Here is a 12,824-nt window from a genome sequence, read left to right on the forward strand (position 1 = left end):
GCTATATATATATGTCATTGATGAGAGAATATTTTTGGGTAGAATAAATACATAAATGAATTCATGAACATGAAGTGTGAAAGTGACATCTCATTGCATAATATCCTAACCCCTTATCTGCAAGGAGAAACTTAGCATCACAGATGAATTATAATTTGTTCGCAAACTCTTCATTTTTTAATTGTTTCATTTTAATTTCTTTTATTTTAGAAACTTTTGAAAAGTTCATCAAGTGTAAAGTGAAGGAGCTTGCTCTCAGGCATAACTGGAACCATGAATAATAATGGGACAGACCTTGCCACTGGCTTCATCTCCTGTTTTATAGCTATCCTCTTGTTTGGCTCAAACTTTGTGCCCCTTAAAAAATACGATACTGGTGATGGTAAATATTTTTTTCCTTCCTTGTTAGCTTTGTACTCATGTTATTTTTAAATGTGAGGTTTTGTGTTTCTTTAAAATGACAGCTATAAAAGTAAAATTTGTTGATCCCGGTGCCTAAAGGATATAATTTATAATACATCTTTTAATAATACCTTGTCAGTTTATCTGAGAAGTTAACACAGGAAAATCCTCATGATTATGTTTCATAGTATAAGATCTACATGTGGCCATAAATAACTTTATTCCTTACCACAGAGGTGGTATAAATTAGTCCGGTTGTGGCACTGGACTGCTAACTGCAAGATTGGAGGTTCAAACCCACCAGACACTCTTCAGAAACCCCATACAGGGTCGCTATGAGTCTGAACTGACTTGACTACACTTAACAACAGCAAAAGTTTAAATCCCTGCTGCGCTGTTCTGTAGTTCTTAATACCATGACTTGGTGAGAGATGGCACCAAGTGTAGCATATTAATGAAAATATCAACTTGGTCTTACTAACATTCTTTGTTTAAAATTACTAATTCATCTAGTAGATGAAAAACAACAAGGTTTCATTTTATACTCACTGTTGGAGTCAAACATTTAAATTTCACTTCTATAAGTTATTTGAACAAGTTACTTAATCCCTCTCAGATTGTTTTGCTTTTATAACTTTCATGAGGGATAACTACAATGCAAATTAATTGTAAAAGTTAAATGAGATGTGCCAAAGTATATGGTCGTTCATAAAATAAACTCTCATTGATATTCCGAAACACTGATTTAATCAGATGAATGCAAACCACTGACACCAAGTCCTTTTATTTCCAGGCATGTTTCTCCAGTGGGTTCTCTGTGCTGCAATATGGTTGGTTGCCTTGGCGGCTAATCTGATACTACATTGCCCTAAATTTTGGCCTTTTGCAATGCTTGGGGGCTGTATTTGGGCAACAGGTAATGTATACTTTATTCTTTAGTCATTTAACACTATAATAAAAATAACTCATTCATACTTGAAGGAAATAGCACAAACAGTAATTGTGAATAATACTTAGTTGTAGATACTAGAAATTAATGTTTATTTCAGATATTCAGTACATATTTTTGGCATATTTCTTAACTCTTTGCTCATAATAATTTTTCTCTGTCTAGTAATAAATTATCACAGTAAAGCCATTTTAATTATTCTGTATCTGCCCAGGCATAACTGATACTTTAAGTTGTCTAACCATTTTTTCTCTGGCATGTTTATAAAATCAAGTTTATTACATTAGGCAGTCTCTACTAAAAACTATTTAAGAACTTATCCTAAAAATATACAGAAACTAATGTGTTTTCTTGCCAACAGTACTGGTTAGCAGAAAAAAAATTCTTTTAAAAACCCTTCCTCTGTTGCCTGAAATGGTATGTTGTTAGGGGTCATTGAATCAGTTCCCACTCATAGGTACAACAGAAGGAAACGCTGTCTGATACTGAACCATCTTCACAATTGTTGTTATGTTTGAGCCCATCATTCCAGCCACTGTATGGATCCACGTCATTGAGGATCTTGTGTTTTGTTGACCCTCTACTTTTCCAAGCATGATGTCATTCTCCAGGGACTGGTCCCTCCTGATAATATGTCCAAAGTATATGAAACAAAAACTCACTGTCCTAGCTTCTAAGAAACATTCTAATACGACTTCTTCCAAGACAGCTTTGTGTATTCTTCTAGCAGTCTATGGTATTTTGGATATTCTTTGCCCACACCATAATTCAAAGGCAACATTTTTTCTCAGCTTCTTATTCATTGTCCTGTTTTCACATGCATATGAGGCAATTGAAAAGAACATGTATGGTTTGGGTTGGGGGTACCTTAGTTCTCAAAATGACACCTTTGCTCTCTGACATTTTAAAGAGGTTGCTTGCAGCAGATTTGTCCAATGTTAGATTTCTTGATTCCTCCTTCCATGAGCAGTATTGATTGTGGATCCAAGAAAAATGAAATTCTTGACAACTTTTAATTTTTTCTCCTTCCATCATGTTTATTGGACCAGTTGTGAGGTTATTATATTAAATGTATGCCTTTGATTTGACCAATCAGGAATATTTTCCTTCAGTTCATATAAATGCATCTCCCCAAAAAGCTTTCTTAAGTGAAGAGAATTTTATAGTATCAAGAATATTTAGAGATAATTTGTTAAAACCAAGTAAACATTAAAATTATTCATTATATGCTCTTAAATTTGAATCTTAAGGATTTTTAAATTACTTAGTGAAATTTATGATTTGGAAGACAGAACTAAGAGCTAAAGTTTTACAATTTTAATATAATTTAAATTACTACATTTCATCCATACCTTACTATTTTTATCATGTTTAGTGGGAAAGGTAAGCAGAGTAAGCATTCATTCATCTAGCAGTTCTTTATAGCCATCAGAGCCATCAAAGTATTTATTCTCACACAGCAGGACTGAGAGGTGGAAGGGTGCCAATTAGAGAAACATTACAGCATTGATGCTGCAAGTCATGCCGTCTTATTGGATTGGGGGAGTAGAAGAAAGAGAGGGACCAATAATGGTGTGATATAGGGTTTCTTTCTAGGTGATTAGGAAGGTGATAGTATCATTAATAACATGTGAGGAAAAAAGGGAAAAGAACATGCTTGAGGAAATGATGAAATCAGCTTGAGACCTCTTGATTTTAACGTTCCTGAGGTTCCCATAGTGCAGGGCATCTGGTTGGTGATTTCTTACCTGCAATTTTGAGCTTGGAACGAAAACTCTAGAGCTGTAGCACTGGGAACATGTACCCCTAGCTAAAATCCTAGAATTAGGCCAAGTAGCCAAAGAAGAATATATGAAGAGGAGAAGTGCATTCAAAGGTAGATCTTTAGGGGGCACTTCTATTGAGAATGCATGATAAAGAAGAGTAGCCAGAGAAAGAGCTAATGAAAGAAACAACAACCCTGAAATTCAAGAGAAGAAACACCTCAAAAAGAGATTACAGAAATGAGGCCCACGGATGCCAGCCATATAAGGGTGAAAAATTATAAAAAAGGATCATGGATTTGGTTAAGAGTGATCCTCAAGATCACAAAGACACTGAGTACAGGGATCCAGAGTACCAGAGAGCATAGAAGAACAAAATCTAGGACTTTGGAACTGAAGATGTCTGCCCTGTTTTGATGTAAGGAGACTTTCCTAGTAGTTCCATCACTGGCACCTTCTGCTAAAAGTCATCAGATAGAGAGATCTGTGTTTAGGATGAAGAGCATCTGCACAGCTAAGCAAGGAACTAATAAAACATTTTTCTTTGTAACATTGCACCTAAGCTTAGTTCCTTTAGCAGTCACAACTAGGAATTTAATGCCAGAGAAATGTGTTTCTTCTGTTTAAAAATGGATAACTATACTTTAAATAGTATATATTTTCAAATGTGCTGAATCTCAGTTGAAATTCAATTTCAAACAATTCCATTTATATACATCTTTTCTGTATAGGAAATAACACTTTTATTTTGTATGTTGTATCTACAGGGAACATTGCTGTTGTCCCAATCATCAAAACCATTGGCTTAGGCCTTGGCATCTTAATCTGGGGATCATTTAATGCATTAACTGGCTGGGCAAGCTCAAGGTAACACAAGTCAAAACTATTTTAATTAAGATTCCCTGTGCTCATACTATATATGTAATGCAAATGCTAGGGATTGGACTTGCTGAGAGGACGAATATATGGCTCTTACCCTCACAGAGATCATAACTGGTAAGATATATGCATAGAACATGCCTCCATTAATTATTACTTGTCCTAGGTTCTAAATAAGTTATCTAGCTATCTGATTGAGACATAGTAAAGGATTCTTAGTGAACAGAAGTAGAGAGGAAAAAGTCTTATTTTCCCATTCTATTGTGTGACAATTTGCTAACAGACATGGTGTATAATTCATTTTCAAAAAATATATGAAGTAAGTACTTATGGATAAGAAAGCTAATTCAAAAAGAGGTTGAAAGTGTGCGGAAGGTCACAGGGCTAATAAGTGAAGATTTAAACCAAAGTCCTTTATTTCTAAGGCACACACTTTAAGTTTGCCAAGCTCTGCGGTAGAGCAGCCCCATCCAACATAGTGGCAACTAACAACAGTCCTGGTGACGCTGTGGTCTAATGCGTCAGACTGCAAAGTCATTTGAACTGCAAGGTCGGTGGTTCAAGCTCACTAGGTGCTCCTTTGAAACCCTATACAGGGTCACTATGGGTCAGAATTGACTCGACGTCACTTAACAATAAAAACAACAGTCCTGGTGTGGCACTGTGGGTGAATGCGCCAGACTGCAAAGCCTTTAAACAGCAAGTGGTGGTTCAAGTTCACCAGCTGCTCCTTGGAAACCCTATACAGGGTCACTATGGGTTGGAACCAACTCAATGGCACTTCACAACAACAATATGTAGTTATTTAAATTTAATTTTCTTGAAGTTTAATAAAATTATACATTCGGTTCCTTAAGTGCACTAGCCACATTTCAAGTGCTCAAGAGCCATGTTGGCTAGAGGCTACATTACTGGATAATAGAAATGTAAAACAGTCACTTCTCACAGAAAGTGCTATTGGTTGACACTGTGCCAGGGAGTGTTGCTGCCTATTACACTGGGTCGCAGTTGTGCCATGTGAAAGGATTCACAAATATGGAAGTTCAAAGTAGAGAGTTGTTTTCACATTCTAAGGGAGGAAAGTAGGCATTACTGCTCTGGCCCTGAGGGTCAGATGTTTCAGACTTTTATTGGATTTTTTAGGAGGGATGGCAAAGGGGTGTTTTGGATAGGTGAAATGGGAGGCAGATTTACAACATAAGTGATAGAGTTCTCTGGGCTAATACAGCAGGATATTAGGAGGCAGTTAAAAACATTACAATGTTCAGTCTCCTGCTGGGCACATTTTAGGGAGTCGCTCATCAGTGGAACCGGCTGTTCTCCATTCTTGAAAAACAAGCTCAGTGAAACAGGCTAGGGAGTTGCTTATCAGTGGGGCCAGCAGTTGAACATTTTTGTAAAACAGGCTGAGGTCTTAAAAAAGAGTTTGAACAATGCAGCTGAGTCCTTTCACTGCCCTCTGTCAGGATTAAGGGTAACACTCAAGTTGAGTTTGAAAAAAATGAGTAGAATGGAAGATTCTATTCTTGTGTTTTATGCTTTGCCCTGGTGTTGCACTGCAGGATAAGCATTGGACTGCTAACCACAAGGTTTGTGGTTCAAACTTACCAGCCACTCCTCAGAAACCCTCTACCAGGTTGTGTGAGTCAGAACCAACTTGACAGCACATAACAACAAAAACCACCTACCCAAATAATTAAATCAGCCTCAATAACAAGAAAACAAATGAGCCTCCAGGACATTCCGTCCTGTCTTTCTCTCCCTCCCTATTCCCTGCTCTGCTATTTGTTAATGCCATTGTGTTTTATATTTCTCCTTCCTCCGTTTATTTTGGCAGTTAGGTGATAGATGTCAGTGATTGTTGGTAACAGTCACTTCATTGTCAGGCATGGAGAAAAGAAAATAGACTGATGTCTATGGGTAAAAATTCTTAATCAAACAGTTATTTAAAACTCTGTCTCAAATACTATACAAAGTTGCAGCCAATAATTTAGCATTCAGATTAACACTTGATCTATTTTTTTTTCTTTTTCCTTAAGTCTTAATAAGAAAGGGACACTAGCAAGTACTTTTAAATATATTAACTCATTTAATCTTAATAACAAATAAAGGAGGTAGGTACAATTATTCTCCCCATCTTAAATAAGGATAGTGAGAGACCTAGGATTTGAACTAAGGAATCTGGCCTTGAGTCTATATCCTTAAATATTATGAATCAGCACATTTTCAAGAATATCTAGCACCCTTTTAAGCCCATATTCAGCCTATAACTGATTGGAATACCTAAAAGTGGTTCTACAACTTGCCCAGTGAAATAGGCCTCTTACGGAGCCTTTACAGTGTTAGGTAGATTTCTGAACCCCATCCAGAACCTTCTGAGGTGGGACACTCCCACTAGAAAGGGCAAGTAGACCAGCCTGGAACAGCTAGAGTGACAGAAGATACATCTTCAAAGAAAGGTTATCAGGAAAAACCCAAAACAAAAATGGCAGTGTCATTGGCTACTATAAGAATGATCAAGTTGTTCACTAGGAAGCCATCAAGGCAAGCAATCAGGTCCCTTCAGAACAAATCTCCCTCTAAGACTGAAACTCAGAAGGAACACATGAGCAGGCATGTAAGCTTGCTGGTGACCACATTGGTCTACTGGTGAGTGGAAGAGGAGGAAAAGCAGCAATGAAGAAGTGGACTGAGTTCAAGCATGTTCCATAGACTCCCATTGACTTGGAGATGAGAGAGAGAAGAAGAAGGGCTGGTTGGTCCAAAGTGTGGTAAGACCTGGGGACTCCTGAGTTCATGTACAAGTACATAGTCACAGAGGGCTAGAGCTGAGAGTGAAGCATCCAGCTGATATAAAGTCAGGGGAGACGCACAAGAACACCCAAAGTTGCAGATAGTACCCATTTGACCTAGCCTCGATGACTTGATAATCAGAATTCGACTAGAGGAAGATAAAAAAGAAAATAATTTTTGATAAAAGAAACGAGGATAAATTGCTAGAATTTGATGAACGTGATCCTATATTCATGGACATAGTAGCTCAAAATACTAACAGAGATGGAAGGAGTCTTTACATTAAGTATCAATGCTATCATCTCTGTATACAGGGTAGATAAGGATGGACAGTTTAGACGGTGGCTACCTAAAATGAGGGGGCGATAAAGGCACGAAGTGACTGGCCTACAAGGTTTCAAGAGGGAGTTCAGTTTGAGAGTCCCCACTGAATAGTTTTCATCTTGTCTAGATCAGTCTGGAGAAAAGAGATGGGAATAAGATTCTTATGATTCAGTAGTGAGTAATTGTTATCATCACTAATCGTGACTGTCACAATTGCAAAGGTAGAAGTCGTGTAACAAAAACTGGGGAGTCATTAATCCTATAGGCCAGAAACAGAGGTTCCTAGGACCATTAAGGGAGAAGAGTACAAGCAGAATGTAGGACCTTATCCAGAGAAGCAGGGACACAGGAGATGGAGGCAGAGATGAGGACATGGAGAGAGGGAAAAGCTGAGGACTCCAGATTCATGGAAAGAGAGGGACTGAGAGCAGGCGGCCAGGAGGCAGACTTGCAGAATGTGCCCTTTGGGTAGTGTAAATTATTATATTTTAATAAATATATGTGTTTAAATAAAAAGAGCTGTAATGAATAGAGAGAAATACTGTTAACTGATGGTACATAGAGAGGATTATAATAGTTGTAATGAAACAAAGTGATTTGTTGACTATAAAACTGATGATCTTAAACTTTCATTTAATTCACAATAAAAACTTAAAAGAAAAACAGAATACCTAGCTCATTGTGAGTTTCTGAATTTCTAGGTTTGGCTGGTTTGGAATGGATGCACAAGAAGTATCAAAGCCACTGCTAAATTACATTGGTGCTGGACTCTCGATCATAAGGTACACAGCTATCTCTTGTGATTTAACTTAAACATTTGGAATACTGACTAGTCACTAAAGTTTGGCAGTTTGAAACCACTTGGTGGAGCTGTAGGAAAAATGCTTGGTGATCTGCTTCTGTAAAGATTGCAGCCAAGAATACCCTATGGAACAGTTCTACTCTAACACATGGTCATCATTAGCTAAAACCAACTCAATGGCCACGGATTTGTTTTTTGGTTTAGATGTGTTTACATTTTTCAAAATCTGTATTTCATAAAATTTATATGACTTTTCTTCAAATTCTTCATTTATGTTGAAAAACTTGGCTTTAGAGATCAAAATGTACCAGATGTGGGGTCAGGAATGCCAGTTTTAACTCTGAAAATTTCTTGAGACCCTCGGGAAATTGTTTAGCTGCTTTGGAGCTCAGTGTCATTATCTGTACTATATAGACAGTCATAATGTACTATATACTATATGGCAATATAGTATATTGTATGTCATGTTGTTGTTGTTAAATACCGTCAAGTCGTTTCAGACTCATAGCGATCCTGTATAGAGTTTCCAAGGCTATATATTTTTGTAGAAGCAAAAAGCCTCATTTTTCTCCCATAGAGTGATTATTGGGCTCAAACCATGGATCTTGTGGTTCGCAGTCCAGTGCTTATCCTATGGAGCCATTTTGTTCCCCCAATTATGTTAGAAATCATGCCCCACCTTTAACTGACCTCACTGCTGTGAATCAATTAGAATATTATGTTATTAGTTCCTGGTTTCTATTCCCTCAATACAACTCTCTACATACTTTCATTTTTAACCAGACTTCCACAGAGAAGTGGAAGCTGGGTAATAAACAGTACTGAGTAATAGAAGCTTGGTGGGAAAGAGTAATTGAGTTATAAATAGAATCAATGGTTATTCCAAGGGCATCAGGAAGTCAGCATATATTCATTTTATAGCATTTTTTGTGAGTCCCATGGGGTACAAACAATTAATGTATTTGGCTGCTAACTCAAAAGTTGAAGGCTTAAATCCACCTATAGGCACTTTGGAAGTAACATTTGGAAGTAACATACTTAAAAAAAAAAAAAAAATTCATTGAAAACCCATGCTGACACACATGAGTAAGCTTGAGGCAGAATTGACTCAATGGAAACTAGTAGTATAGCATTTTTATAGTTTGCAAAACACTTTAATCTGTCATTTTATTGTAATTTATATTCTGTTGTATATTGGAGTCCTAGTTTGGTGTTGTAGGTTAAGCACTGGACTGCTAACCACAAGGTTGGTGACTCAAACCCACTATCCTTTCCTTAGAAAGCCTGTGAGTCAGAACCGACGCGACAGCACTTGGCCACAATGACATGATATAGTATGGCTATCGATAAGATTGCAAAGAATAGGTATTCCAGAACTGAATTGTGCTCATGAGAAACCTGTACATATCCCAAGAGACAGTCATTTGAACAGAACAAAGGGACACTGAATGGTTTAAGATCAGGAAAGGTGTATGCCAGGGTTGTATTCTTTCACTATACTTATTCAGTCTGTATGCTGAGCAAATAAACTGACAATAACAATAATCATGAACAACCTTCGATATGCAGATTGATACAACCTTGCTTGCTGAAAGCAAAGAAGACTTAAAATATTTACTGATGAAGATCAAACATCATAGTCTTCAGCATGGGTTACACCTCAATAAAAGACAATAAAAATTCTCACCACTGACCAATAGATAAAATCGATATATAGAGAAAAGATTGAAGTTTTCAAAGACTTCATTTTGCTTGGACCCACAATCAGCACTCATGGAAGCAGCAGTCAAAAATCAAGTGACATATTGCATTAGACAAATCTACACAAGACTTCTTTGAAGTGTTCAAGAGCAAAGATGTCAGTTTGAGGACTAAGGTGTGTCTGACCCAATCTATGGTATTTTCTAATAGCATAATGTGCATGTGAATGTTTGACGGTGAATAAGACCATAGAAGAATTGATGCATCTGAGTTATGGTTTTGGAGAAGACTATTGCAAGAATCATGGACTGCTAGAAAAACAAATGAATAAGTGTTTGAAGAAGTGTAGCCAGAATGCACATTAGAAGCCAGAATGAGGAGAGTTTGTCTCACATACTTCTGACATACTATCAGGAAGGACCAGTCCCTAGAGAAGGACAACATGTTTAATAAAGTAGAGGATCAGCCCCCCCCCCCAAAAAAAAGATCATCTATTAGATGGATTGGCATAGTGGCAGCAGCAATGGACTCAAGCATAACGAAGATTGTGAAAATGGCACAGTACTGAGCAGTGTTCCTTATGTTGTTTGTAGATTCTCTGTGTATCAGAACTGATTCGATGGCACTTAATAACATGTACCTTTATGAAGGTAGAATGACTTACAATCTCTACATTACTATCTCTATTGATGGTCTTGTTCCATCAATAAAACTCTTAACAAGGATTTAACCCAAAATCAAACCCATTTCCATAGAGTTAATTGTCATAGCTACGTTATAGGACAGAATAGAACTGCCTCAGATTGTTTCTTAGGCTGTAAATTGGTGTCAACTGCCACAACTTTTTCAGCTGAGTGGCTGGTGGTTTAAACTACAGTTGAGTGGCTTTTACCACTACATCACTGGGATTCCTTTCACAGGAATTCAAATTCAGACTCATTGCTGTCAAGTCAATTTTGACTCTTGGCAACTCTGTCTGTAGAAGATGCCCAAGACTATAAATGTTTAAGGGAGCAGAAAGCCTTGTCTCTCTTCTGTAGAGACTGGTGGGCTTGAACTGCTATAGTCCATACCAGGACTCCTAGGTCACCTTAAATTCAGTCTTCTTTCCTTTCTGGAATCTGTATATATTCCCTGTCAGTGTTTCACAGAATTAATAGCACTGCCTGGGAAGATTTTAGTACTTTTTAGTCTTTGGGGAACAAACAGTATATTTCCTTCCTCCAGCAATGATGGTTTTTCCCCAGTCACATTTTAAAACAATCTCTTTGTCATTGAAATGTTGCTGTGGAGAGTGGCTCCAGGCCAAATGGAGAAGAAATAACATAGATTATTCTAAAATGTCAGATTCCTGACATTTTTGGTTTAAGGCAATTTTAGGTATTTTGTACAATTCACACAGTATTCTACCTTTGAATAGCTCTCTTGAAAACTCTCTTTACACCCAAATGTTGCATGCCGTAGTTTTGACTTCAAATTTTTTAAAATTTATTGCAGTTTCCTAGTTCATTTATCATTATTTCCCTTCACATTTCTTGCTTTTGAAATAGTACATCTTAAAATGTGGAACCGACTCCACGGCACATAACAACAACAACAACAACAACAACAACAAATATGCAAGGAGCTCTGGTAGCGTAGTGGTTAATAATCGGGCTGCTAATCTCACTGTCAGCAGTTCGAAACTACCAGCTGCTCCGCAGAAGAAAGATGAGGCTTTCTGCTCCTGTAAAGATTTACAGCCTCAGAAACCCTGTACAGGGTCGCTATGAGTCGGAGCCAACTCTACGGCATATCAAAACAACAACACCACCTTCCATTTACAGAAAGTAAAGGGAACATGCTGCCAACAAGTCTTAGAAATACAGTTTTCAGCCTCTGGTCCTGGATTCAGTGAGGCATTAGTGGTTTAATGATAGAAATCTTTTTACCTGGTTTGGCTCTGGTTTGGTCTTAGACTGTGTACCTCATGCTCAACCAGTACCCATCTGTCGTTGGTGGCATGTGTATTTCTATGATGCTGAATGGGTTTCAACAGAACTTCCATATTAAGAAAGACTAAGAAGAAAGACCTGGAAATCTACTTCTGGATACCAGTCAGGGAGAGCACTGTGGATCATACCAATATGATTGCCAGTTGATTATGGCATAGGACAAGTACCATTTTGTTACATTGTGCATGGTGTCATCATGAGTTGGGGGCCAACTCGATGACAGCTAACAACAGGCCAGGGTTCAGGATAATATATAAGGGTGAGAGTGAAGCTGACACAAAGACACACTATCCAGGGCAAACTCCTTCTTCAGTGCTTTAATGAAGATCCAGATGTCAAAGCTAATAAAAAGACAGATTTTCCTTTCATTCAAGAAAAAAATGAAATTTGAATTATCCCCAAGATTCAGTTTTCCAGTCTTCATTCTTCTTACCCTTGAGAGTTGAGTTGTATTTTCTCCCACAGCTTCAGCAATTATTTTATGTTGTAAGGAAACCTTGATCTTTGTTTCTAGCCATTACCTTTCTTTAGAACCAGTCCTTCTACTTAACCTCAAACCAGGCATTAGAGGTGTCTGTTACTCAATCATAGGTGAGATTGATTAAGTGTCAAAGGTAACCATGTAGGTCACTCCCCAAACACTAGGCTTGGTTCCTTTCTCTTTACTTCCAGTGTTTCACAAATAGAATTTCTTTTCTTAGTTTTTCATTTGCTGGAAACTGGTTCCCCTTCCTGAGTTCCGTCTCTGAATAGAAGTCAAATTCAAAATATCAGTCGTCTTTAATAGCTTCCCCTTTATATGAAATTTCTTAAATTTGTTCTGAATGTTTCTCCAGTTCTTTATCTCCTTTTGTCAGTCCCTTACTGCCTACCCACATGTGCACAATTGTAATAATCTCACATCTAATTTTATTGATTTCAATCTTTCCTTTTGCTTGCATCACTATTAAATCAAGTCTTGTCACTCTCTTGTTTAAAAACCTTTTAAGGCTCCCTAGTATATTCTGTATTTTTAAATTTAGAAATACACAAAAATCTGTACAAAGTAAGGGATTTCATTGTATACTTTTGAGAAAAAAATACAATTGCAGTATCTAATATTGTGTTGTTAGGTGCCTATTGAGTCAGTAGACTTATGGTAACCGTGGTGGTGGTTATGTGCCATGGAGTCGGTTCCAACTCATAGAGACCCTGTATAGGGTTTCCGAGGCTGTGAA

The 12,824-nt window shown here is 37.4% G+C and overlaps 1 protein-coding gene across 1 annotated transcript in view; it reads left to right on the top strand.

Annotated features, from left to right (window-relative positions):
- Nucleotides 1-210: 210 nt before the first annotated feature.
- The window catches only part of TMEM144 (transmembrane protein 144), a 54,567-nt gene continuing 41,953 nt past the window's right edge, over nucleotides 211-12,824 (top strand). The window contains exons 1-4 of the mRNA XM_006867919.1: nucleotides 211-382; nucleotides 1,196-1,318; nucleotides 3,882-3,981; nucleotides 7,812-7,892. Coding sequence (XP_006867981.1) covers nucleotides 274-382; nucleotides 1,196-1,318; nucleotides 3,882-3,981; nucleotides 7,812-7,892 — 413 coding nt within the window. The 5' untranslated portion in view covers nucleotides 211-273. The remainder of the gene's footprint in view (nucleotides 383-1,195; nucleotides 1,319-3,881; nucleotides 3,982-7,811; nucleotides 7,893-12,824) is intronic.

Source organism: Chrysochloris asiatica, unplaced genomic scaffold (assembly GCF_000296735.1).
Source record: "Chrysochloris asiatica unplaced genomic scaffold, ChrAsi1.0 scaffold00112, whole genome shotgun sequence".
NCBI classification, from domain to species: domain Eukaryota; kingdom Metazoa; phylum Chordata; class Mammalia; order Afrosoricida; family Chrysochloridae; genus Chrysochloris; species Chrysochloris asiatica.